Source organism: Podarcis cretensis (genome assembly GCF_951804945.1).
Source record: "Podarcis cretensis genome assembly, chromosome: 13".
NCBI lineage: Eukaryota > Metazoa > Chordata > Lepidosauria > Squamata > Lacertidae > Podarcis > Podarcis cretensis.
The window spans coordinates 15296159-15320785 of NC_137182.1; the positions used below are offsets into that span (position 1 = coordinate 15296159).

Consider the following 24627-nt stretch of genomic DNA (forward strand, 5'->3'; position numbering starts at 1 on the left):
TTGCTGTGGCAGCAGAGACTCATAACTAGTGAATGCTGCCTCCCGTGTTGTTTTTGCTACATTAGCAGCACCGAAGTGACCTCCACTGGGGTTCAAGCCTGGGCAGTGTGTATGGAGGTCCTGGGCTTTCCAGGCAACCAGACCCTTCTCTGGGCTTCGCTGATGGGGTCCAAAGGAAAGCAGAGCAATACGTTTGGCACCAACTTATCTTAAGGATTCCACTTGTGTAGGGTTTACTCCTGAGCCTTTTCTTCTCCTGAAGACATCTCACAAGGAAGCGAGTTAACATGATGACTATCCTTATATTATAAATAGGGACTGAAGCTGAGCCTCAGGTTTTCACTTGGACAGGAAGGTTTCATGCAGGGCATAGAAAGCTCAGGCGCAGGAGCCAAATGTTACTTCTTCCAGTCCTTTCTGCACGCTTCACAGGCATTTTCTATCCCCAAGCCATGCCCCTTTCCCTCAGGGCATACCACTCACTGGCTCCTTCCTTAGCTCTCTCACTGAACATCCTCAAGAGTCTTTGCTGGGTTGCAGTGAATCCTTGAAGCATAATGATGCCTGTTGTTTGCCTGGAGGAAGAAGTGTGTGTGTGTGTGTGTGTGTGTGTGTGTGTGTGTGTGTGTATAGAAACATCTGGCCTTTTCTGTGGCAGGAATGTAGCCTACTATACAAAGGAAAGAGCCATATCCATTGCTGCACCCACTTTTCCCTCTAGTCCCACCCACATTCCCCTCTGGCTCCACAGACCACTGACAGGCAGTCTTGGGTGTCCTTGGGCAGAAGGGGATTCCACACCCCTGGTTCAATGGAAGGCAGGAAAAAAATATGGCAGGTGAGGGTGTCGCTTTCTCTTTGGTCTTCTGTCCTATCCCCAGTTTCAACATAGGCTTCACAGTCTCTCTCTTTCAGAAATGGCATTGAACAGCAGTGCTGTTATTGGTGTGATGCATCCAGGGCAGGCCTCAGGCCTGATTTATGGTGTGCCTGGAGCACTGCGGCTAGCAGGGGAACTCTGAAGAGCCAGGATGAATGTGAGTGGAGGAGGTAGAATAAGAGCCAAGACCTGTCTCTCTCCTACTTTGGATTGCAGCGGTATACTGGAGATGCTAGCAACCTCTTTCCTTCCTAAATGCTTTCCAGGCACTTTTCTTTAAGAGAAACAGATAATCCGCAGCCCACTTCTTCCCACGGCCAGAGGGACTGGAAGGGTTCTAAAGGGTAGATTTTAAAACCTTGGTGATGTTTGCATTGTCCAGTGCTTTCTGCTCTACTGCACTTTTGGGGCTGCAGCATTCAGCTGAATACCTTGATTGCTTATACATATATATATATATATATATATATATACACACACACACACACACACACACACACACACACATACTCCCTTGAAAATTACAAACACCCCCTGCACGCCCTCCGCCAAGGTTGCAATTAGCATACATTAGCAGAAACATCCAGTCAGCTGAACTCCAAACCAGCTGGATTTCCCCTCATCTTGCCCCTCTTCTTTTCCAGCACCTGGCTTGTGCCAGAATGGCCAAACATGGAACGAATGGGACCTTTCCAGCTGCTTGGCAGGCCTTGGGAACATGTTGAGTTGGGCGATGGATGTGGGGGGGGGATGGGTGACATGGTGCAAGGGGGTGGGTGGCAGTTAGGCTGGGCCCTTTAATTGACTTCTCCCAGAACAGAGCCAAACTGAGCCAGCTGAAACAACAGAGCAGGGGTAATTAGTTCACATCAAAGCAAAGCCACCTTGCCTCCGTCTGGCAAAGAAGAGGCAGGCAGGCATTTGTGCCTGGCTGCTTGCCCTCTTTTTTGACTTGCCCCTCTGAGGAAAAAATTGAAGCCACACATCAAAGCCCAAACCCATGGTGTGCCTCCCTGCCGCTGCTGGATCAAGGCCTTTCTAGGTAAGCATGTAGGACTTCACCTCAACTCAGGGCTTGGTGTGTGGCTAGGGGCTGCCAACAGTACGGGCTAACAGATTGCCCTGGTAGATGACTGAATAAGCACCAATAAACTGTGCTTGGAATCTGGAATCTGGAGGCTCTTTGGGTTGGTGGTTCCCATTTCTGGAAGATGGGAAAGTTACCTGTCACACTCCCTCTGAAGGAGCAGATGCATAGCTTGGGACTACTATTGGATGCATGTCTGTCATAGAGGCCCAAGTGTCCTCTGTGGTTTGGTCAGCTACAGCCATTCCTAGACAGGCAAAGCCTGACCACTGCAATCCATGCATTAGTAACCTCAAGGCTGGATTACTGCAATGTGCTCTGTGGGGGCTGCCCTTGAGCCTGATTCAGAAGCTCCATCTGGTACAGAATGTGGGGGCCAGATTGTTGATGGGGGCACAAATCTGCACATATGACACCATTGTTAAAATATCCACATTGGCTGCCCAACTACTACCAAGCACGATTCAAGTATTTCTCAAGCCCTTAGGTCCAGGGTACCATAGGGATCACCTAACCCTTACGGTATATTTCGACTCAGTCACTGAGATCATCTTCACAAATTTTGTTGGTTGTCTGCCGAGTTAGCAAGGCTCATCTGACAGCAACAAGAAACTGAGCCTTTAGTGTCATTGGTCCAGTCCTGTGGAATGCTCTGCCAAAAGAGATTCAGTCGGTGCCTTCGGTTTCAATCTTTAAATGCCTGCTGAAAACTCTTCTATTCCTCCAAGCTTATGCAGGCAATTAAGAAAATACATTCCTGTAGAAGTTAGCTGATTTCTGTTTTTACATTTATACATAGTTTTTATTGTATGATTGTTGTAAATCACTTTACAGGTAGGTAGCCGTGTTGGTCTGCCATAGTCAAAACAAAATAAAAGAAAAAAAATTCCTTCCAGTAGCACCTTAAAGACCAACTAAGTTAGTTCTAGGTATGAGCTTTCGTGTGTATCTGAAGAAGTGTGCATGCACACGAAAGCTCATACCTAGAACTAACTTAGTTGGTCTTTAAGGTGCTACTGGAAGGAATTTTTTTTCTTTTATTTTGTTTTGTAAATCACTTTGATTTTTTTAAATGAATGGCAGTATACAAATACTTATATAAATAAAAATTACTTACACCAGGAGATAAATGGGAAGATGTGCTGTGGTATCCTTCTGGGTCACCTGGCAGGCTTGAGTTTTGGGGGGGCTACAATCCTTCCTAAAGTGCAAATTTCTGAAGGTGGTGCTGGGGGACTCTGCTCTAGCCCATGGCCTTTGACACATACATCTCCAGAAGACTCCATCCTGTCCCCATCACTTGTTGAAATCTACATGAAACTTCCAGTTGAGGTCATATGGAGATCTGGGCTGTGTTGCCATCAACATAAGAGTCGTACCCAACACTAGAGCTCTTGCATGATCTAATCTGGCATCGGGTGGGATGAGACAGTGGAAGTTCTGAACTGGTGCCTGGAGGCCATTTTGAAACGGAAGAGGTTGAACTAAGTGAAATGTAACTCGGATGTGATGAAAGCAGCTGTTGTTTTGGTGGTTCAGAGGAACTGGGGAAGATATTCAACCTGTTCTAAACAGGTTTGCCCTTCCCTTGAAGAAACAGCCTCACAGTTGTGCTGGTTCCGTGGGTTACCCGAGAGGCAAGGTCCAAGTCCTGTCCATGGTCAAAGGTGCAACGTGGAGGCAGTCTGAAGTAGCTGAAGCTGGGTGCAGGGCAGGGAGCTGGGTGAAGTCAGGAACAGGCTTGCAAGCAGGGAACCAGGGCGGGTCAGGAGTTCAGGCAGGAAAGCAGGACAGGGTTCAGGCAAGAACTAGCAACCAACAATGTTGCTCCCACAACTTGGGACTGGGGCTGTCTGTCTTTTATCTGCCCCAAGGCATAGGGCGGCCCCGATCTTCAGGTGACTCGCCTCTCCTGGCCTGGAGGCTAGCACTCCTCCTGCAGGAACTTAGTTCCCTCCACCTCTCTGCCCTGAGCCTCTGCAGCTCAGGAGAGGCTGGAGGGTTAGCGGACCCAGAGGCAACCTCAGCTTCCTCTGACGGGGCTGAGAGTAGAACACCTGCAGGCAATGGGTCCTCCATCACCTCAGGAGCCAGAGCAGACTCAGCTGATGCCTGCACCTGAGGATTCAGCACAGGTGAGTACCCTTCAGACTCATGCCCCAGCCCCGGCTCAGCTGGTTCTGGAGGCGGGGAATCCTGTGCAGGCCGGGATCCCTCAGGTTCAGCATCCGAATCCGAATCCCAGACCATCACAACAGTTTAGGGGTACTCCATCCTTGTTTATGGACATGCAGGTGGCAGTGGTGGCCAGGAGCAACTTCTGTCCCCATTCAGCCATGAAAATCCCTGTATGAACTAACCCAAACCTAGCCCCTTCCTGTGATGGTGAGAATAACATAGGGAACATCATGTTTGCCACCTTGAGCTCCTGGGACAAAAGGTGGGATAGAAATGTAATAAATAATACTAACTCCCATCGTCCCTGACGATTGGCCATGCTGCCTGGGGCTGAAGGGAACATCTGGGGGTTCCCTATCCATAGATTACTGTAATTCACTCTACACTGGGGCATGAAGACAGTATAGAAACTTCTGCTGAATAGGGATGGTTAATTTGCGGCCTTCCAGGTGTTGCTGAGCTACAACTCCCAATAGCCTGAGCCAGTATGACCAACTGTCAGGAGTGATGGAAGTTGTAGCTGAACAACATTTGGGGAGCCACAGATTAGGCCCCCTGTCTAGAATGTGGCAGTTAGACTTGTGCCTGGAACCAACAGGATATATCATATTATTCCAACCTGTCAGGAGTAAGCATGGACCAATGGTACCAAATAGTATGGGAAACAGCCCTACTAGAAAAATTAACTAACAAACTGAAACTGACATGGGGACAAACAGAAGAAGACACCTTCACCCCGGTATGGCTCCCCTTTATCACATACACAGCCCAACAGGACAATGACAATAATCCACCAACAGCATACAAATCAATATGGCTAACTTGATCCAAAACACCCACCCACCTCACTCACACACGAAAACAAAGATCACCACAGCCAATCACAAACAAACAATCACATCCTAGGCCAACCCCAACCTCTCTCACCACCAAAGGAACACAAGTGAACAACACAAGCACGCTGACACCAAACTACATACATTAAGCATAATAGAAACACCGCTACCCCACCCCACCCCCATCCATCTCCCCTCCTTCCACCCTCCTTTCTTCTTCTTTTTTTTTCTTTTCTTTTTTCTTCTCCCCCTAATGCCTCAACAAATGAAATGGATTTGTAAAAATGTTACACGGGGGGGGGGGGGGAAATACGAGGCATTACACTTACACTGTAAAACAAGAAAACCCTTAATAAAATATATTAAATATATATATATATCATATTATTCCAGTTCTGCGCTGATTTTGCGCTGATTCAGTCAGAGGGTTGGGCCAGATGATCCTCAGGGTGCCTTCCATTCTATGATTCTATCTTCTGAGGTAGTCCCTTGTGGCTTTGACTTCAGGAAAATCCCCCAAAGGATTAAGAGAGCCCTCAGTTTCCTAAGGGGTCATCCATGGCAGGGGGATGTGGGGAAGTTTGATGCTGCCGGACCAAACTCTATTTGCAATCATGCCACTTGTATTTCTATGCTAAAGGAAAGTCATTAAGATATTGCTCACTGTAATGCTTTAAGGATAAATTGTGACTTAGGGTCTTTATTCTTCATACATGTGTATGTCTCCTGGTTAGCTTTTGAGACTAATTTGAATGATTCAGCAGCTGAGGCCTAGCAAAGTTTACCAGAAATAGTGCCTTGCAAGTGCTGTAGCTATGGGCTAGGCAGGTTGTTTCCCCCAGGTGAAGCCCCCAGAGGGGCGCCATTGAGGCTCTCAGCCTCTGTGTGTGTCTTTGTGTACGTAAATGTGCATGGGAGGGGGCGTGCCAAACTGGGTCTTTGACCCAAGTGAAATAAAGCCTAGTTTTGCCCCTGGATTTCACAAAGCATATTTTTATCCAGGAGGATCCCCACTTACACGGGGGTTCCTGCACAAGTTGGTTCCATCTCTTTCTGTCCCTGTTCTGCTCCCACCCCATTTTGGTGCCGAAAATGGCACACATGTCAGCAGTCACACATGTGCTGATCATGCACAACTGGGGAGGTGCCTGTGTACTTGCAGAGAAGCTACCTGGCAAAATGTTTGACTTTGTTCAGCTAAGCTCAGCATTTGTGAAGCTGGTTTGTTATAACATTGCTTAGCAAATTTCAGTGAAATTTCAGTGAAATCAGTCACTGAATCTGACAAAATTCAAGTGATTTAGAAAGACTGAACGGCAAGGCGGAGGAGAGAGAGGTCCCTCTGCTAACCATCTCCCCCTCAAAGCAAGGGCAGTTCCCCTGTCTGTTTTTTTCTAGCCTGTGGGTACACTATTATGGTTGATCTGTTTTCTGGATTCACAATGCCCAGAATCCCAGCTTTTAAAAAATACAAAAATTCTGTCTTTTGTGATTTGCAGACCATACAAAATGTCACAAGGGACTGGGGACGCAGGGAGCAAAGACCAAGCATTTCAGTATTGATACTATTGAACTGCCACGATTTCTAACACTGCTGAAAGATTACTCATAGCCTCCATCTTATGTGATATTTCTGAAAAGATTCTTGTTGTAGGATATTTCACCTTCGCTGATGAGTCTTTGACATTTAATTGTGTTGTCCTGAGCAATATGGCTAGGAATGAGATTAATGAAATGGACTCTGCAGAAAAAACGACCTTTAGAGCAACCCAGAACACTTTGCAAGACCTCTGCAGAACAGTGTTTACAAGTGCTACTATCAGAGCTGCTTGCAAAAGCTCAGTTGCTCTGCATATAAATCCCTAGAAATAAGATATAATTGGCAAGTGGTCCATTGCTGGCTTAAAATACAATCCTGTACAAGAGGTGAGGTTGAGGTGACCAAGCTAAGCTTTATAAGAGGGTAACAGTAAGGATGTGAGTGGCGCTGTAGGGACACGAGTGGTGCTGTGGTCTAAACCACAGAGCCTAGGGCTTGCTGATCAGAAGGTTGGCGGTTCAAATCCTCGTGATGGGGTGAGCTCCCATTGCTTGGTCCCAGCTCCTGCCCACCTAGCAGTTCAAAAGCATGTCAGAGTGCAAGTAAATAAATAGGTACCACTCTGGTGGGAAGGTAAACAACGTTTCCGAGCGCTGCTCTGGTTCACCAGAAGCGGCTTAGTCATGCTGGCCACATGACCTGGAAGCTGTCCACGGACAAACGCTGGCTCCCTTGGCCTATAGAGTGAGATGAGCGCACAACCCCAGAGTCATCCGCGACTGGACCTAACGGTCAGGGGTACCTATAACAGTAATCTAGGTAAGATTACAATGTACAAGTTGACAAAAACCTGCTGCTTAGATGTAAAACATTGCAGTGGAAAGTACTGGGTGATCTTCTGCTCTTGCTATGCCAGGCAGCCACCATGCCATGACATCACTCTTAATCCAGTGCACACAATACTCTCCACACAACACCCAAGGAGGAAGCCAAAATGAAACTACTGCGCCATCTCCTGCAAAAGTCTCCGTGTCATAGCAGTTGAAGGGCTATATGAAGAACTTGGAGGCGTCCTTGGAGCGCTGTAGTAAGAACAATGCCTCTATGCAGACAAACTCAACAACACTGCCCACAAAACATGTGTATTGCCGCCTTTGTGTGTTTTGGGGCCAGCATTTTGCAGAAGAGTGGGGGGTGGAGGCTGCGAGAAAGCCACTACTTGCATAAGAAGAATGGTAGCTACAAAAGCAAGCTCAGGGGGTAGCTCAGTGGGAAAGTCAAAGGGTAGATGAAACAGGAGATGCACTCCTGGAGAGATCTGAATGTGACCTTTGCAAAGCCAAGAGTCCCTTTTGAGGGGTTAAGCTGGTAACAATAACTTCAGAAGGCAAAAAGGAGCATATTTGTGGCCCATGAACTTGAGTTAAAGGGAGTGGCCTGTCCTGCCCCCAGGATGTCTTTCAGCTTCCTTCATCCCATCAGGTTGTGCTGTCCCATCCCCATTCAGGAAAATTGCCAGTATCTGTTGGTTATTTTCCCGACACAATATTGCCTGTGATCCACTCAAGTCAACAGCAACCCCTGTTTTGTATGGTACATATTTATCTGTGTCCTCTCCTTAAGGGGGTTACTGCTACCATGAGTGGAGTAATGGAGGGTGGATAAAACAGTACATGCCATTTCCCTGTAGGGAATGGGAGACACTCTGTGGGCCTGGGTGTTTTGCGATCTCGGGACTCCCACCCCTTTTTGGGGGGAAGATTTGGAGGTGTTGGGGAAAGGGATGGAAGCTTTGAAGTGTGGTCCTCCCTCCCTTTCTTTCCAACAGCCTTGCAGCTCCAGTTGTAGCTGCAGAGTTGTGATTCCTGTTGGGCATCCAAAGTCCTGAGGTAGAGTACCTGAAAGGTTGCTAAGAAGACAATGTTGGCAATGATTTCATTGTGAACCTTGGGACTTTTATGCTGTGTGCCCTCTCAGCGGTGAACTCCCTGCTAAGTTACCACCTGTTGTGCTCTGAAGTTCATAAGCAAGAGAATAGATCAAAATGGCAATGGTGTTCCTTGGCTATGTCTCATATCATGTTGTTCATGTGCTGTGATTGGCTGAAGGGTTAGAATCCAGGCCTCCATTACGGCTGTCAGGGTAGAGTCCAGTCGTCTGAGGTCCCCTGTGGCAGATGTAAACATTATCCTTGCCTATTCATTAAGATCAAGTAGTGGAGCCCTTCACTGTGTCTCATCCATGGTCAGCACAAGTTTGGTTGGGACGAGGGCTAGGGCTTTCTCAGTGTTTCTCAGTGTTGGCACCAGAATTGGCCTCCTTTCTGGTTGCCTTCCATCAGTTGTGAATATATTTTCATTTTAGCAGGCTTTTCATTTGTCAGATTAAAGTACTTTTACTGAAGGACATGTTTCATCTGCCAACCGCAGGCCAGCTCTGTTATGTTTTAATTGTTGCTGTATTTTATTATTGTGATGTCTTGAGTAATACATATGGATTAGAAAGCCATGGTCATTAATCTTATAATCAATAAATCAGTACACACCAGGTAGGACCAGCCTGTGAGCCCAGAATTCTGACTAGGCTTCCTTCCTTCCTTCCTTCCTTCCTTCCTTCCTTCCTTCCTCCCTCCCTCCCTCCCTTCCTTCCTTCCTTCCTTCCTTCCTTCCTTCCCTCCCAATCTTCCCAGTTTTCCTCCTTGTTTTGGCAGATATTAATTCATTCCTAAAAATTATATACCACTTAATATAAGAATAAATATCTTAAGTAGTTTAGGGTTTAAAACATGAACCACAAAAAATTAAATCCGGCTCAGAACCTAAAAGGCAGCTAGTGCAGATCTTCCAACATCTGTGTAGAGTTATGTGCAAAGCTGAGGGCCCCAGTAAGCAGCTGCATGCTGCACTGTCTGCATCTTCCAAATGAGGCGTGACAGTAGCCCCACGAACAGCACATTATAGTAATCTAGAACCATTACTAGTGCAGGGTTATTGCTGGACCCATGTTAATTCCAGCCACTCCCAGCAAAGGCATTTAGGAATCATCCAATTCCAACCTGTAAATGTAACTTGAGGATAGGACAGGAATTGCCCACGTTAATTTGTCAGCACACCTTCCCCAAACAAATGCAGGCATTAAAATGCCCCATGTAGCTTTCTTGTCTTAACTTTTTGAAGGGATGGGGCTTTGGGGATCAAAGCTTGTAAGTGCTGAAGAAAACTACACCGGAAGTCAGTTTCTATAGAAGAAGCATGGATGCTTCTATCTTCCTTTAAGCTTGGGTTGGTGGGGACCTGGGTGGTGGTGGTAGAAGGTAGACCAAGATCTACTAGTACGGTAATTATAGCGATGTGATAGTGGTGAGCTCCCATCACTCTGTCCCAGCTTCTGGCAGCCTAGCAGTTCAAAAGCACACCAGTGCAGATAGGTACCGCTGCGGCGAGAAGCTAAGCAACGTTTCTGTGTGTTCTGGCTTATGTCATGGGGTCCCGTTGCGCCAGAAGCGGTTTAGTCATGCTGGCCACATGACCCGGAAAGCTGTCGGTGGACAAATGCCGGCTTCCCTGAAGCGAGATGAGGGCCACACCCCATAGTCACTTTTGACTGGACTTAACCTTCCAGGGGTCCTTTAACTTTACCTTGCCTTACCAGTAATGATACTGCTTAAAAGAAGAGAGGAGGGCAGGGAGGGAGGGATAGATTGGAAAAAAGTAATCAGGGAAGTTTGGATGTGCACAGTAAAGAGCAGATTTTTGTGTGAAAGAACTATGAGCTCGGTTTCAATTAGGTACTCAAAATAAACCCTCAGACGGAGAATTATTCAATTCTATGTCTTTTGCACCCAACTTCAGTTGGTGGATCTTGGCATTCTAGTAGAAAAAAACCAAGTAGATTCTGCAAGCCTGAGATCTTCCTATCCCTACTTTGCAATCCTAGATTTGGAGACTGGTTATGGTTACTCAGTGTTGTCAGTGAGAAGGTACTCTTCTTTGGGTGACGAAGGAAGTAACATTCAGCCTTCAGTTGAAACGTATCTGTTCCTCTCCAGGGCCAAGCTCTGAACAGGTTTGAAACTGAAACCAGCTGCTTGCATGATGCTGTTTCTGTCCTGTCCTCTGCCCTGCCCCCTGCTGTGATGCCACCAGGAAACCACCCCCTACCCAACTCCCTCGAGCAGTTTCGCACATGTAAAAATAAGTTTCTTTGTTGTTGTCATTGCATAATTAAGACAATGAATGCTCATACAAGCCTACACACATGAATATTCATGTGATGTTTTTAATGATTTTTGTTTTTTTAAAGTATGGACATACTACCTGAAGCAAAGGGGAAAGGGCCAAATCTGACACTGAGCCAAACTTCAATTCACTGCTATGCACATTGGTAATTTCCATTGAAACCCAGGTACAGCGACATTCTCTTGAGTTACATTTTTATGTTATGCCTGTCTTCATCCCATATTACTTATTTGTTAAATGTATATTGCACCCTTCCTTCCAAAGCTGGCCAGGATGGCAAACATCAAGCGATAAAACAATGAGAATGTATTAAAGAACATTTTCAAGAACGATTCCAATGTACTTGCAGATGGGGAAATATCTTGGTTTAAAAGGCTTGTTGTTCAAAGAGGAAAGTTTTTAAGTAGGCACCTAATAGACCACAACATTAAAGGACCTCCTGATAAGGTGGTATCTGCAGGAGGCCCTCACTGGCAGCGATCGATTGGCTGTATAAAGGGTTTGGGCGTTTGAGGGATTAAGATACATTCCATGGTGGAACCCCAGCACTGAAGACTGATCAAAGGGCTTCACCCCTGGATCCAGACTCTATAGGAGAAATTTAGTGCAGCTTGCTGTTAGTTGCAGTGAGTCACATTCTGGACGGTACTAGGATTTTTGGGAAATGGGATTTCTCTCTCCCCCCCCCCCCTGTTAGTTCCCTGCCTGAGTTTTTTTGGCAAAACTGCACAGTACCCTATAAAGAGCCTCATAAGGGTCTGCATGCAGAGGAGGCTTTGCAGGATAAAGGCATTGCAGAGGATATGGAGGCACATTTAAGGCACGACAACTGCTCCAGTAACCAGAAAGCCCATCTTGATGGGAGTTGGAACAGAAGCCTGGCTAGGAATCCAGTTGCTCGCCAACCCCTCCTTCGTGTTCTTTCGTTAAACAGCTCTGGTTGACTCTTTGCAACTGTGAGTCATTTAAAGAAGGGCTTTTTTGTCTGCACGACTGGACAGCCTTCCCGTCTGCTGCAAAGGAATTTCATATTCCACCGCCCCCCTCTTCCAAATAGCTCCAGGTCTGTAGCAGTTTATTGCACAAACAGCCCCACACTCTTGTCTTACACTGGGGTGGGGGGGGGTTGGAGGAAGAGAGAAGAGAGGAATCCACCCAGTGCAGATCAAACCTCTCCCCTTTTCTCCCTTCCCCCTGGCAGCTGGGATTCTTAATGCGTTAAGCAGGCTGCTGCTCTGCTGAGGGACAAATCTCCATTTCAAAGCCCGTGTGTCAACTTTAAGTGGGAACACACAAATGTCCTGTGCAACTCCTTTTGGGGGCATGGGAGGGAGTGATCATTCCACAGAGAGAGAGACAGAGAGAGAATGTGAAATGGGTTTTTAAAGCAAGGTGGGGAATCTGGCAAAGGCTATGCCCTTTCTGAGTGTAGGGTAGCAAACTTTTATTTCCAACAGATTCAGCACCCTCACCCTGCTCCCCCAAATTGGAATTGCAAGCAAAAAATGGTTAGGATGAGCAAGGAGAGGTTGGGAGGGGGTTTCTGCTGAGCTCCAAGTTATGTATGCACTTAGCAAGAGGCCAGGGGAAAAGTGGAAGAGGTGGGTGGAAAGGGGGGGGGGGGAGAAAAGAAAAGTTTTCAGGCCTTTTGTTAAAACACACACACATACACACAGAGGCACCCGCCTGATATAAACTGTCTTGACATTAGATGGTCTTGTTTTTCTAGGCTTACAAAACCAGAAGGATTAAATTAAGAGCAAAATGGGGAGAGGGGGAGAGAGTTAAACTCCTGGCCTCGGCATTCCTTGGCAGAGGAAGGCCGCTCTCCACTCCCCGCCTCGGGTCCACGTTGCACGTCGTTCTGTCCACAGAGCTCGGAAAGCGGGGCGCAAAAAGTTTGGGTGTAGTCCCTTCTTGTGTGGGGCGAGCGGCTGAGGTACCTTTGCCAAAAAAGAGGAAACTAATGAGATCCATCTGTCGGTGCTTTTGAAAGATTCATAAGACAGGTCTGAGAGTTGGAGCGGGGCGGGGGGGGGGGGGCGGGGGGAGGGAGAGAATGCTGGAATATGAGCCATGCAGAAAAACTTTCGGCAAATGCGATTCTTACCAAACAAAACAAAAACAAAACAGAAAGAGGCCCTGGCAGCAAAACTAAGGGCTCAATCCCATGGGGTAGCAGTTGGTGATGACGCTGTGGCTGACTCGAGAGTTGTGCTCTTGTGTCACTGAAGTCACCTGGAAAGGAAGGAGGAATTCCAAAACTGGGTCACATAAATAAAGTGGCGGGGGGGGTGGCAGAGGGAGAAAGTTCACACACTTCTTCGGTTTGAGAGAAGAGAAAGTTTAAAAGGCCATTTGTCGCCGAAAGCTCTAAGTCCATTTCCCCCCTCTTGTAAATTTCAGAGTCAGTAGAAAGAACTCCATTTCTCTCTCTCTCTCTCTCTCTCTCTTTTTTTTGGAACTTCCCAAATCACCAGTTGTCGTGGAAAAAAATAATCCAGTGGGAGTAGCAAAAGAGCCACTCTTAAGTGGCGACAAGGGGGTGGTAGCGGGGCTGGCATGCTCCCTGGCAGGCCGCATTCAAACACCAAGAGGAAAATCCCATTCAACTTCTTTTTTTAAATTAGACCAGATGGAATTTGCTCCTCCTCTATCTAGCTGGATTGCTTTGATACTGGACACATGTTTGCAGCCTTCCAAACGTCCATCTGGTTTGCTTTAGTGGCCCTCTGACTTTTGGCTTTAAACCACACTCGCTTCTCTGATGGAAGAGGATGCGTGTGTCTGGGGGGGGGGGTGCGTTCTGGAGGCTCTCTTTTCCACCCTCGTTCAGTTAAGGAGGCTTAAAATGTGGAATGCAAAGTTGTGCACTCTTTCTCTCTTTTTCTTTCCCACCCCATTCCTTGCTGCAATGCTTTACAACTCTCTCTCTCTCTCTGCCCCCCCCATCTTTTTTGGTATACACACCAGTCCCATAATCCGCAGGACCAGTAAGTTGCTTCCTCCAGGAACATTTTGGTGCAAAAGAAAATGCAAAACTATTTATTTCTATCCGTTACCTTTTAAAAAGCAACTAAGTGGCACAAGGAAACAGCAACAACAACTCTTTCAGAGTCACAATTCTACCACAAAAAGCTGGAAAGGGATTTGGGTGGGGATGATGTATGTGCTCCCTCCTGCCACTGAGAAATTAAACTGAATTGAAGGTGGAAAGTTTTATTTCATGCCCCCCCCCTTTTTTGAATATATGTGCTGCTAGTGACAGTGGGATTCTCCTCCCCACTTCCAAGTTTTACCCTTTAGTGTACTGCTTCTGCTTTAAAGAGATATATTACTAGAGGTGTTATCATCTCACAAGCATGGGTGGAATTTTCTAGCTGATTTCTGGTTAGGATCAGAGTGACTTCTATAAAGCCTTTTTAGGAGCTTACTTTAAATACAAAAACGACCTTTTGTGTATATGTGTGTAGCTAGGACTGAATTTTGATTGTTGCCAAATCAACAGAATTCCATTTAGAAATTTAAAAGAGGGATAATGATTGGCGGGAGGCAAAGACATTTAAGTAATTCATTAGAAGCTTTTAAAAAAGACGTTAACTATTTTTAAAATACAGGAATTAATTTTCCGCTTGAGAGAACTGAAATTTAGGCTGCAGTTTACTTCAGTGCAAGAACCACTGAAGTTGGGACTTATTTCTGAGCAAAAAGCTCAAAAGATTGGGCTGCTGTTATATGTATGTTTTAACTGTTATGACAAAGGGCACCGGAACCCCTAATAGATTTACTTGGAGCGGGAAAGAGAACAATGAGGTGGCAATTAAATCTTTCAAGAGGTTACATAACATTCAGCAAAATGCATGTGTAGGCAATTGTCACATATGATTATCTGCACATGGTCATCCTTTTTTCTAGAAAGTGCTGTTTGATTACGAATTCTAACACGTGCATCAACGCACATAGATTTCAGTGGAAACCTTGCGCTGTGGTCTCACAAACATTTTTGGAAATCCATTCTATCAAAAAAAATCAGCAGAACTTACTTCCGAACAAATTAGTTAATGCCGTGAATGCTACAACATTTCCACCAGACACACCACTCTTTTACTGAACAAAAAACACAAACCTGATACTTCCTCATAAAGTCACTTAAGAACCTGTCCAAATATTTTGCACTTTTTTTGAGAGCTGGCAAGGGAGGTGGGGAAGGAGTAATAGCATACCCCCACCAAAAAAAAAAGAAAAGACAAAACATTGAGTCAAAATATAAATTTCTCTCTCTGCCGAATTTCTGGTAACGTAAGGTACCAGTTCTCAAAAGTTAAATAAATGCCTTGTCAATATATATATATATATATTGGGGGATTCTCCTTGAAAACTTTATAAAATGTCATCAAGCACTTTCCAGTGTCCCTTTCTAAAAAGGTTCTTTCTTTAAGAAAAAAAACAGATCCATCCCTTTGGCAAGCAGGCATTGTGTGTTGGTCTGTGAAGTATGCATTGCAGCATTTAACTGCTTTATAGAATTTGACTGAGGGACATCTCGCCAACAGATTGCTTTTGAAGCTGCTGCTGTTTCTGAAAAAAACTCAAAACTGAATTTGCAAAGAACAAGTCTGTTTAATACAGGAAATGTAGTTTTTAAAAAGACACCTTTTGTACAAAACATCTAAAGGGAGGGGGGAATAGAAATGTACAAATGCAACAGAAAAAAGAACTCTGCAGCTTAAGGCAGGAGGGAGAGGGGAACCCTTTTCTTGCAGCAGATTTCTTTCTTTAGCAGAAATCACCATAAGGAGATCCGCACAGCCAGGGCCCAATTTTCAGCAAAGGACTCACATCCCACCCCCACCGGCACTGTGTTTTCATAGATGCAGAAAGTTACTTGCAAACCTTCAGAAGCGGAGAGGAAAAAATGAGAGAGATGGGAGAAGTCTTCCTGGAACAGTACCAAAAAAACTGTAGTCTCCAAAGGGGAGTTGGTGGGCGATGTGTTTTTGCAGGGGGTGGGGGAGCAATTCCAAGCCTGGCTCTTCAGAAAAGTTTAAGCGAGAATGTCCTATTAAGGGGCCAACCCAAACAGCAGGCAGTCCTCGTGGCTCCATGGAGAGGGAGGGGTGATGATGGTATGGCAAAGGCAAAGGGGAAAAATATATATAGTACCCAAAGAAGAGGGGTGGGGGGGAGAAGAATATGGGTGACCATTTCCTTTCTTTGACCCTCTCCCTATGTTTCTGGGTCCTTGCTGGCATTCTCTCTCGCTCTTTTTTTTAAATAGAAATATATAATTAAATTTACAAATGCTATTTACAATTTTAATTACAAAAGACACCCTTTAATAGTTAATAAAAACCTAAAGCAAAAAAAAAAGTTTTAATTAAAAGGAGACACTTTTAAATACTTCGGTCTCTCTCCCTCGTTCTTTTCCTCCCATGCCTCCGCGTTTTCTCTCGAGATTGTCAAAAGGAAGGTCTCGGCTCTGTGCAACAGGACTTCCCAAATTCCAGAGAGAGGCTTCCCCTCCCTGCAAAAAAAAAAACACCCCATACCCCCCACAGAGCACATCCGGGGTGGGGGCCCCCTGTTTTTTTCTCATAATTGTTTCAAAGTTTGGGGCCGGCAAACCAAGTCTCTCTCTCTCCTTCCCCCACCTCTCGATATCCCCCTTTTCAAACGGTCGTCTCCCCGTGTTTGCTGTTAGTTAGCCTGGTATAGAATTTCCTCCAGGAGTGCAGGGTTTTGCCCGACCAGATCCAGAACCCTGAGGTGATGCCCACGATGAGCGTCATGAGATACTTGATCATGTAGACGGTGAAGTCGGGGTTCATCCGCGGGGTGTACTGGAGCGGGCAGGGGATGGCCAAGCTCTTGCAGTTGTGGCTGATCCAGCTGCGCTCCCAGTGCTCGCGGAAGGCCTGCTCGTAGAAGTAGCAGGCGATGACGATGGTGGCCGGGACGGTGTAGAGCACGCTGAAGACCCCGATGCGCACCATCAGGCGCTCCAGCTTCTCCGTCTTGGTGCCTCCGTGCTTCATGATGGTCCGGATGCGGAAGAGGGAGACGAAGCCCGCCAGCAGGAAGGAGGTGCCGATGAAGAGGTAGACGAAGAGCGGCGCCAGCACGAAGCCGCGCAGGGGGTCGATGTTGTTGAGGCCCACGAAGCACACGCCGCTGAGCAGGTCGCCGTCAATCTGCCCCATGGCCAGGATGGTGATGGTCTTGACGGCCGGCACGGCCCAGGCGGCCAAGTGGAAGTACTGAGAGTTGGCCTCGATGGCCTCGTGGCCCCACTTCATGCCAGCCGCCAGGAACCAGGTGAGCGAGAGGATGACCCACCAGATGGAGCTGGCCATGCTGAAGAAGTAGAGCATCATGAAGAGGATGGTGCAGCCTTCCTTCTTGGTGCCCTGCACCACCGTGCGGTAGCCGTCGTCCTGGAAGCGCTCGTTGCACACCACCCGCTCCTCCAGCACAAAGCCAGCAATGTACGCCACGGACACCATGGTGTAGCAGCCCGAGAGGAAGATGATGGGCCTCTCCGGGTAGCGGAAGCGCTGCATGTCCACCAGGTAGGTGGTGACGGTGAAGAAGGTGGAGGCGCAGCACAGCACCGACCAGATGAGGATCCAGATGCGCGCAAAGCGGATCTCTTCCTGGTTGAAGAACATGTGTCCGTCGGGCTTGGCCGGCTCGCAGGGCGCAGCACAGTCCTTCTCGCCCAGGAACTTGTAGTTGAGGTAGCTGGGCACCTTGAGCACGCGCGGGCAGTGGAAGGGGTGCTCCAGGGTGGCGTAGCGGGGGTGGCCCGCCGTGCCTTGGCCGGCGATGGGGGTGGCGCTGGTGAGCAGCGCGGGCGAGCTGCCTTCCTCCGAGTGGTTCTGCCCCACGCAGATCTGCTCCGCGCCGTGGCGGGGGAAGTTCTCGCAGCGCAGCCGCTCGGGCCACTGGAAGCCAAACTTGTTCATGAGCGCCTCGCAGCCCTGGCGCGCCCGCTCGCAGATGGAGCGGCACGGCGGGATGGCCTGCTCCAGGACGGTGCAGACGGGCGCGTACATGGAACACAGGAAGAACTTGAGCTCCGGCGAGCACTGCACCTTCACCAGCGGGTAGAACTGGTGCACCTCCAAACCAGCGTCCTCTTGGCTCGTGTGCCCCAGCAAGTTGGGCATGATCGTCTGGTTGTAGGCAATGTCGGTGCACAGAGGGATGGAGATCGGCTGGCAGAAGCCGTGGTCGGGGATCGAAATGCCCTTCTCCCCATGGAACTGGGCCCGGCAGGAGCCCAGCAGCAGCAGCAGCAACAGCGGCGGCGGCGCCAGGCAGCGAGCCAAGGACGCGTCGGCAAGGCGCATGGTGGCTCTCTCCCCCCCTCGGTTCTCACCGACACCCGATCGCCTCGTCTCCTCCCCAGGACGAGCTGGGATCTGTCACTCCCTCGGGGGACACGGGTCCTGGCAAAAGTTTCCGAGTTGGTTTTCTGCGGGGGGGTGGGGTGAAGAGGGGGGGATCCGCCTGGGAGATCCAGGGGAGCAACTCCACTCACCCAGCGGGAAACTTCCTTGCTGTGCGTCTCTCCGAGCGCCTTTCGCGTCCCTTTGTGTCTTCGCTCCCCAATTAGTCCGTTTCAAAGGAGGGCCCCCGGGCTGAGCTGCGCTTCGCCCAGCCTTTTCCTCTTTCTCCTCCCAACTTAATCAATTCCAGTCCGGCCCCCTCTCTTCCTTTTCCCCCTTCCCAGCGCCATCAAAGAGACCTTGGCTGCCTAAGCCCCTTCCCAAAATTTCCTCTCGCCCAATCAGATTCAAAATCAGGGACCAGCCCTCCTCCTCCCTCCCTCCCTTCCCAGGATTGGTCACTCGCGGAAGGGGAAAAAAATTAACGAGATCACGAATCAGATGCCAAAAACCTCTCTCTCCTCTCTCCACCTCCCCCCGCGCCTGCTCAGTCACGAGCTTGTGGCTGCTTTTAAGGAGAAATAATTTACCTTCGATGATGATTATTCACCTCCCGCCACAATTATAATTATTAGCAGGCAGATTATCTTGGTTGTGCGGGCAGCACAACTACTCCCCCCCCCCCCACACTTTCCGATTCTTAATAGGCAAAGTGCAGAGCGCCGCCTCTCCCTTCTCTGCAAACAATTTCCAGTCAAAACACACAGAAAACTGCCGGAGTGAGTTGCATGTTTATCCCCACATCCTGTTGCCTCTTCTTTCTCGCCAATCTCCCTGCCTCCAGTTCCACACGCTTCCACACAAGAGATGGGAAAAAAGTTCATGAAAGTCCCTGCTTCTTGGGTACTGTATTTATTATTAACTTTTTTAAAAAAATGGTTGAGACCCCCTCAAGGCAGCCATTTCACCCAGAAGTTGTGCCTGGTGTTTGGGAAGTTGGAGGCAATTAATGCTCTCTGTTGGTGCTCAGAGGCAGCCTTGTCTGTATTACAGTGGTACCTCAGCGTTACAGACGCTTCAGGTTACAGACTCCGCTAACCCAGAAATAGTACCTCGGGTTAAGAACAGTTTCAGGTTAAGAACGGACCTCCAGAATGAATTAAGTTCTTAACCCGAGGTACCACTGTATTAGGTTATACATTGTTGCTCTATATATCACTAAGTTGGGAACAAGGTGTGGGAGTGAGCCCTTCAGTTTAGACCTGATGCATGACCTTGTTGGAAAGGAATATTCTCCCAACACAATGTCTGATTGTACTCAGTCTTGGGAGGGAGGTGGGGTTGCCTTCCCTTCTTAGGCTCAGAGCAAAATCTAGAGCAGCAATGGGGACCCCCGGGTCCTCCAGATGTTGCTTGAGGACAGCTCCCATCAACGCTGATCATTTGTCACGTCGGCCTATGGGAGCTGGAGCATCAGAATGCGGAATGCCACCTGTGATTCTAGAAGGTGGAAGGTGCCATGTTGCAGCCCACCCCCCAAATTATATTGAAAAGATCTAGTGGTTGTCTTTGGCTCATGTTTATCCTAGTCCAGGGGACCAAAATACTTCCTCCCTTTCTACCCAAAGTCCTGGAAGTTATGATTTTCCTCTTTAAGTGTGTGGACCGACTCACTTGCTCAGATCTTCTGATGACATTTGCTCTGCAGTCCCCATTCTGATGGACAATTGCTCTCCACTCCTGACACATGAAAGACTGATCTGGTTTTTGTGTGTAGTTTGGTGGGTGAGCCTGCTTTTAAGGCAGAGAGCTGACTTTTCTGGCATTGGAAGGGCTCTGAATCTACAGGAGCTTCCAGACAATCTGTTTATTGACCATTCATAGAATCGTAGAATTGCAGAGTTGGAAGGAACCTCAAGGGTCATCTAGTCCAACCCCCTGCAACACAGGAATCATTCATCCTTATTTTTTCGCAGGGAGATTAGAAAATATTAGCTATTTAACGGGGATTCATTATGGATCTGTTTGCAGGGGAGGTTAGAGGATGTCATGTCTAACCAAGCATTATCCCACAATTCCAGTACATTTTATCATCACTTCCCTTACTGCAGAAAATCTTTTTGGGAAGAGAGTCTGTTGCACAGGACCTCTCATTCAGTGTAAATGTGCGGTCTGAATTTTCCTGTATGCAATTGAATCCCACCCCAAAATAGTGACACACTAGAAGCACCCCATGAATTCCAAATATTACATTTGCAGAATAGCCGGACAGCAGACCAATTCATAGCTAAGCTAAAGGACTTAGATGCAAACCAATTTAGCTTTGATGGAAATAAGTTAGATTATAGTCAAGTACTTTGGCTTAATATGGACCCACAAGGGAAAATGTAGGGCCCCTCCAGATGACCTATTTGCTTGTACAAAGCTTACGCGGAAGTTAGATTATATCTGGCCCTCAACAAATGCTTCCAGGGTGTTCCAGCATCTTCCGCATAGCCATTAGTTCATCCCATGCTTTTCAATGCATTTCCCCTTCACCTGTCAAACTGCAAAAAATCCTTATGTTTTCTACAAGTGGATTTTCTGCACTAGAGCCAGAATGCTTTGAATTCATTTTAAATGCACAAGCCTACAGTTCTGGTGTGCCACTGAATCCCTCCCACAGAATACTGAGAGCCCCTCCAGACTGGTGTTGTTTTTTTGAGAGTGCGTTCTGCAACATATTAATGACACAATAATAGTGCATTCATGCTGGATATATAATGGACTGTTCACACGTTTCCCTTTATGAGCTGTTCTGTGGTGCTTCCATAATGTTACAGCCTTATTGCCATCTGAAGGGGCATCCTTGTTCAATAAGTGGCACCAAACAACAACACCCCACCCCGGAAGATTTGTTGTGTGAAGTTACAGGATTTCTGCAGGAAGCTATGGTACCTGCACTAATTGCAAATGAAGCAGTATGTCCACCCCAAATCTCCTCTGCATCCGGGAGTTGTAGGCCTGTGAGACAGTGTTCCAGGCATCCATGGAACAGTCCATGCACATCAGAACACATTTTTGCTCGGAGTTGTTGAGGGATCTTCCGGGTTTTCTAATACACTTCAGGAAACATTTTCCCGTCCTGTGAATTTGCCACAGTAATCCGCACCTTGACCTACTCCACCAGCACCCCAGGGATCATCAGCCACCAGACGAGAAGTCCCTGTTGTTCGACTCCATGCCCATCGCAGGCCTGCCAGCAGGGACATTGCTAATGAGAAGTTTCAGAGGACCCAAGACGTATGGGGATGAGCGAGCGAGTTACATCTCTGGTCTCCAAAGCACATAGAGAACTGACATAATCTACGGATACAGCTGTATAACAGGTGATGGCTTAAGATGACACCATCTGAACCAATTAAGTATAAGTTCTCCCATCCTTGCAGCACTGTGACAGAAAATGGTATGCCTGCTGGTGGCATCATCATCATCTTCATCTAGATTTCTTAACTGCCTTTCGCCATGAGGTCCCAGCGAGGCTTACAACAGTCTAAGAAACAGTATTAAAAACATCAGTTTTGTCTATGCTGACTCCTCAGAAGGAGAGGAAGTACAACACCTAATTAATTCATGGAATTTGCTTCTCCAGGATGCTGGGAATAGCTTTTTAAATACAGATTAGACATTTTGACAGACGGACCCTGAAAGCCAAGTGGAACCCACAATGGAGAGGAGGATCAACAGCTGTTAAGTCATGATCACTCTGAACAGAATTTCTATGGTCCAAGGCAGTATACCTTTGATTATCAGATCAGATAGGAACATAAGAGTCTGTCTTATACCTTCATCCATCTCACTTAGTCTTATCTACACTGATTGGCATCAGCTCTCCAGAATTCCAGAAAGGAGTCTTTCCCAGCTCTTTTTGTAGCACGTAGGGGTTGAACCTGTGCACTGCCATCAAGCGGCAGTCATTCCTTAGTAGAACAGGGAAAGAGTTAGTGTGATGTTGGACTGGGACCCAGAAGATCAGAGTCTAAGTCCCCACCCAGCTATGAAGCTCACAGGGTGACCCTGGCCTGGAGCAGTCACAGTCTCTCAGCCTAGCCTACCTGAGCCTTCTTTTTGTGAACATAAAATGAGGAAAGAGAAGAACTATGTAAACCACCTTGAGGGCCTTAGATGAAAGGAGGAAATAGATGTGTAATAAATAAATGAAAGATGGCATATATTGGCTGAGATGGCGCTTTGGTCTTTTCCAGCAAAGGAATCCTTCTGTTTTTACACACACACACACACACACACACACACACACACACACCTGGGGCACAACCGTAAATCACAGTGTATACGTTTGCAGTACTGGTGGGCCAAAAACAGGCAGCAAGGAAAGCAAAGGGAAAAGACTTAAGGCTGTGTTTGCATTCCCATTTACTATGCACCCAGTGTGTTTCCACTGCTGGTTTGGGGAAGCAATGTACTTACGACGGTAGCCGCCATCCATAGTTTCTTTTACTGTGCTTTGATGTGTGTGTCCCCCCCCCAAACCAGCTTCGATTGGAATTGAGAAAAATAATGACCTAGCTGCCTTCTAAGCTGGTAATGTGCTTAGAAGCGTAAGATGCAACACTGAGAGCAGCAGCAAAGGGAGACACACCCACACCCCATTCCAAATATGCTGAGAGCACTCACAAGCATTGCACAGCCAGACCGATGGTTACCCAGCGGAGTCCTCTGCTCCCTCTTGGGGGAATGCAAGTCTACAGAAGGATTCTGTGCAGCTCCCAAATGTATTTTAAAGAGATCGGCTGGTCCAGTAATAATTATACGGAGATTTCCCCCACCCAAAGAGATAAAGATCCTCTTAAAAGTGTCTCTCCTCCCTCCCCCACCTAAGCTGAAAGCCTCCATCTTTCTGTGAGCTGGGAGACCTCTTAAAGGGACCCCTTTAATAGCTAGGTTGCTCCTTGTTTATAATTGCCCCTTTTCACGAACAAAGAAATGCATTATGGCCCCCTTTTCTTTAATGGCACCTCAAAGCAAGAACATTCTTTAACATGTTGTTGTGAGAGTTTGTTTGAGAGAGGGAGAAATTTAGGATTGACGGAAGAGGTCTTAATTATGCAACATGTAGGGGCCATTAACAAGCAGATCTTAAAGCAAAGTTCATTACATTTTAATTGATTATAATTGTATGTTGGGATCCTCCCATACTTATGGGATGTGCTGGGTGGGTGCAAATTTGATTTCTATGTCAGTTCTGGTAGGAAAGGAATGCTGGACTGGGGGGGCGGGGAAACACCATTTATTAAAACAACTGTTTGATACTTATTTTAAATCCTGCATCAAATTTACATGTTCTTGTATACGTTGGGATAAAGTGACACTGAAAAGGTGTGGAAGTCTTATTTTATTCTACTGAAATGCTTTAACTTTGTTTATTTTCACATTACAGAAAGATGGAATCATCAAGCAAGGCTGGCTGGTCATTAACTACATAATCTCCTTAAATTGTTTCTTAAGATAAACTTAAAGACACTGGTTTGGAACCAGAGTCAAGCTGCAGTCCACTTACCTGGGAATTCAAAAGTACTCATTTCTGAGCATCTGTGGTTAGGATTTCACTGCAAATAACTTGAATTTAGGGTGTCGTACACCACCACCCCTTCATGGAACAGCAGGGCCATTGCTGCATCCATAGTCCTGGGGGTGGGCGAGACAATGAGAAGGGGCTAAGTCCATAGAGCTGTACTGCTGATAGGCAGATACTCAGACAATAGAAATACAATTGGTAGAGAGGGCTCTGTGTGATGTCATTTCCCCTGCATCTTCTAGAGGGAAAGGAGCATACAGTACTTCCTGTTCGTCTCTCTCTCTCTCTCCCTTTGACCAGTGTTGGATTCAAACATGCCTCCACTTGATCCAACTTTAGGCACATGCCCACACCCTCCCAAGTGTCCTATTTTCCAGGGACGTCCCTGATTTAGAGAAGCCATCCTGATTTCTGATTTGATCCCAGAATGTCCCACTTTTCCTTAGGATGTCCCTAGTTTCATTGGAGAAATGTCAGAGGGTATGGAGTTTTCCGACCCCTGAGCTATCTGAAGGCAATCCTGTATCAGGAAGTTTTTTTAAAAAATGTTAAATGTTTTGTTATGTTTTTATTTATGTTGGAAGCTACCCAGAGTGGCTGGGGCAATCCAGTAAGATATGTGGGGTATAAATAGTAAAATTATCATTATGGAATGGGATGTCCCTATTTTCATCAGAGAAATGTTGGAGGGTATGCATGCCTGAAGCTGGTTATACTATAAATATAGATATTTTGCCTGCATAGTTTTTACTGCTGCCATTACTACGAACCAGTGTACGATTATAAGTAAATTATATTTTTTTAACTTACTTCCCAAGTTGTTCCCTGATTCTTTATTAGGCTGGGTAAGAAGGGGGAAGCCAGAGTACAGTGGTATCTCGGGTTACATACGCTTCAGGTTA

The 24627-nt window shown here is 47.0% G+C and overlaps 1 protein-coding gene and 1 long non-coding RNA gene across 6 annotated transcripts in view; one reads left to right on the plus strand and one right to left on the minus strand.

Annotated features, from left to right (window-relative positions):
• LOC307201095 overlaps positions 1–24534 on the plus strand; it is a 68110-nt gene extending 43576 nt beyond the window's left edge. For all 5 annotated transcript variants that reach the window (XR_013832525.1, XR_013832526.1, XR_013832527.1 and 2 more), the window contains one exon: positions 23588–24534. This is a non-coding gene — a long non-coding RNA (uncharacterized lncRNA). The remainder of the gene's footprint in view (positions 1–23587) is intronic.
• Positions 15360–18249, minus strand: FZD2 (frizzled class receptor 2). Its single transcript, XM_079949659.1, has one exon. The coding sequence runs from the start codon at positions 18109–18111 to the stop codon at positions 16429–16431; it is 1683 nt and encodes a 560-aa protein (XP_079805785.1). The 5' UTR covers positions 18112–18249; the 3' UTR covers positions 15360–16428.
• Positions 24535–24627: the final 93 nt, after the last annotated feature.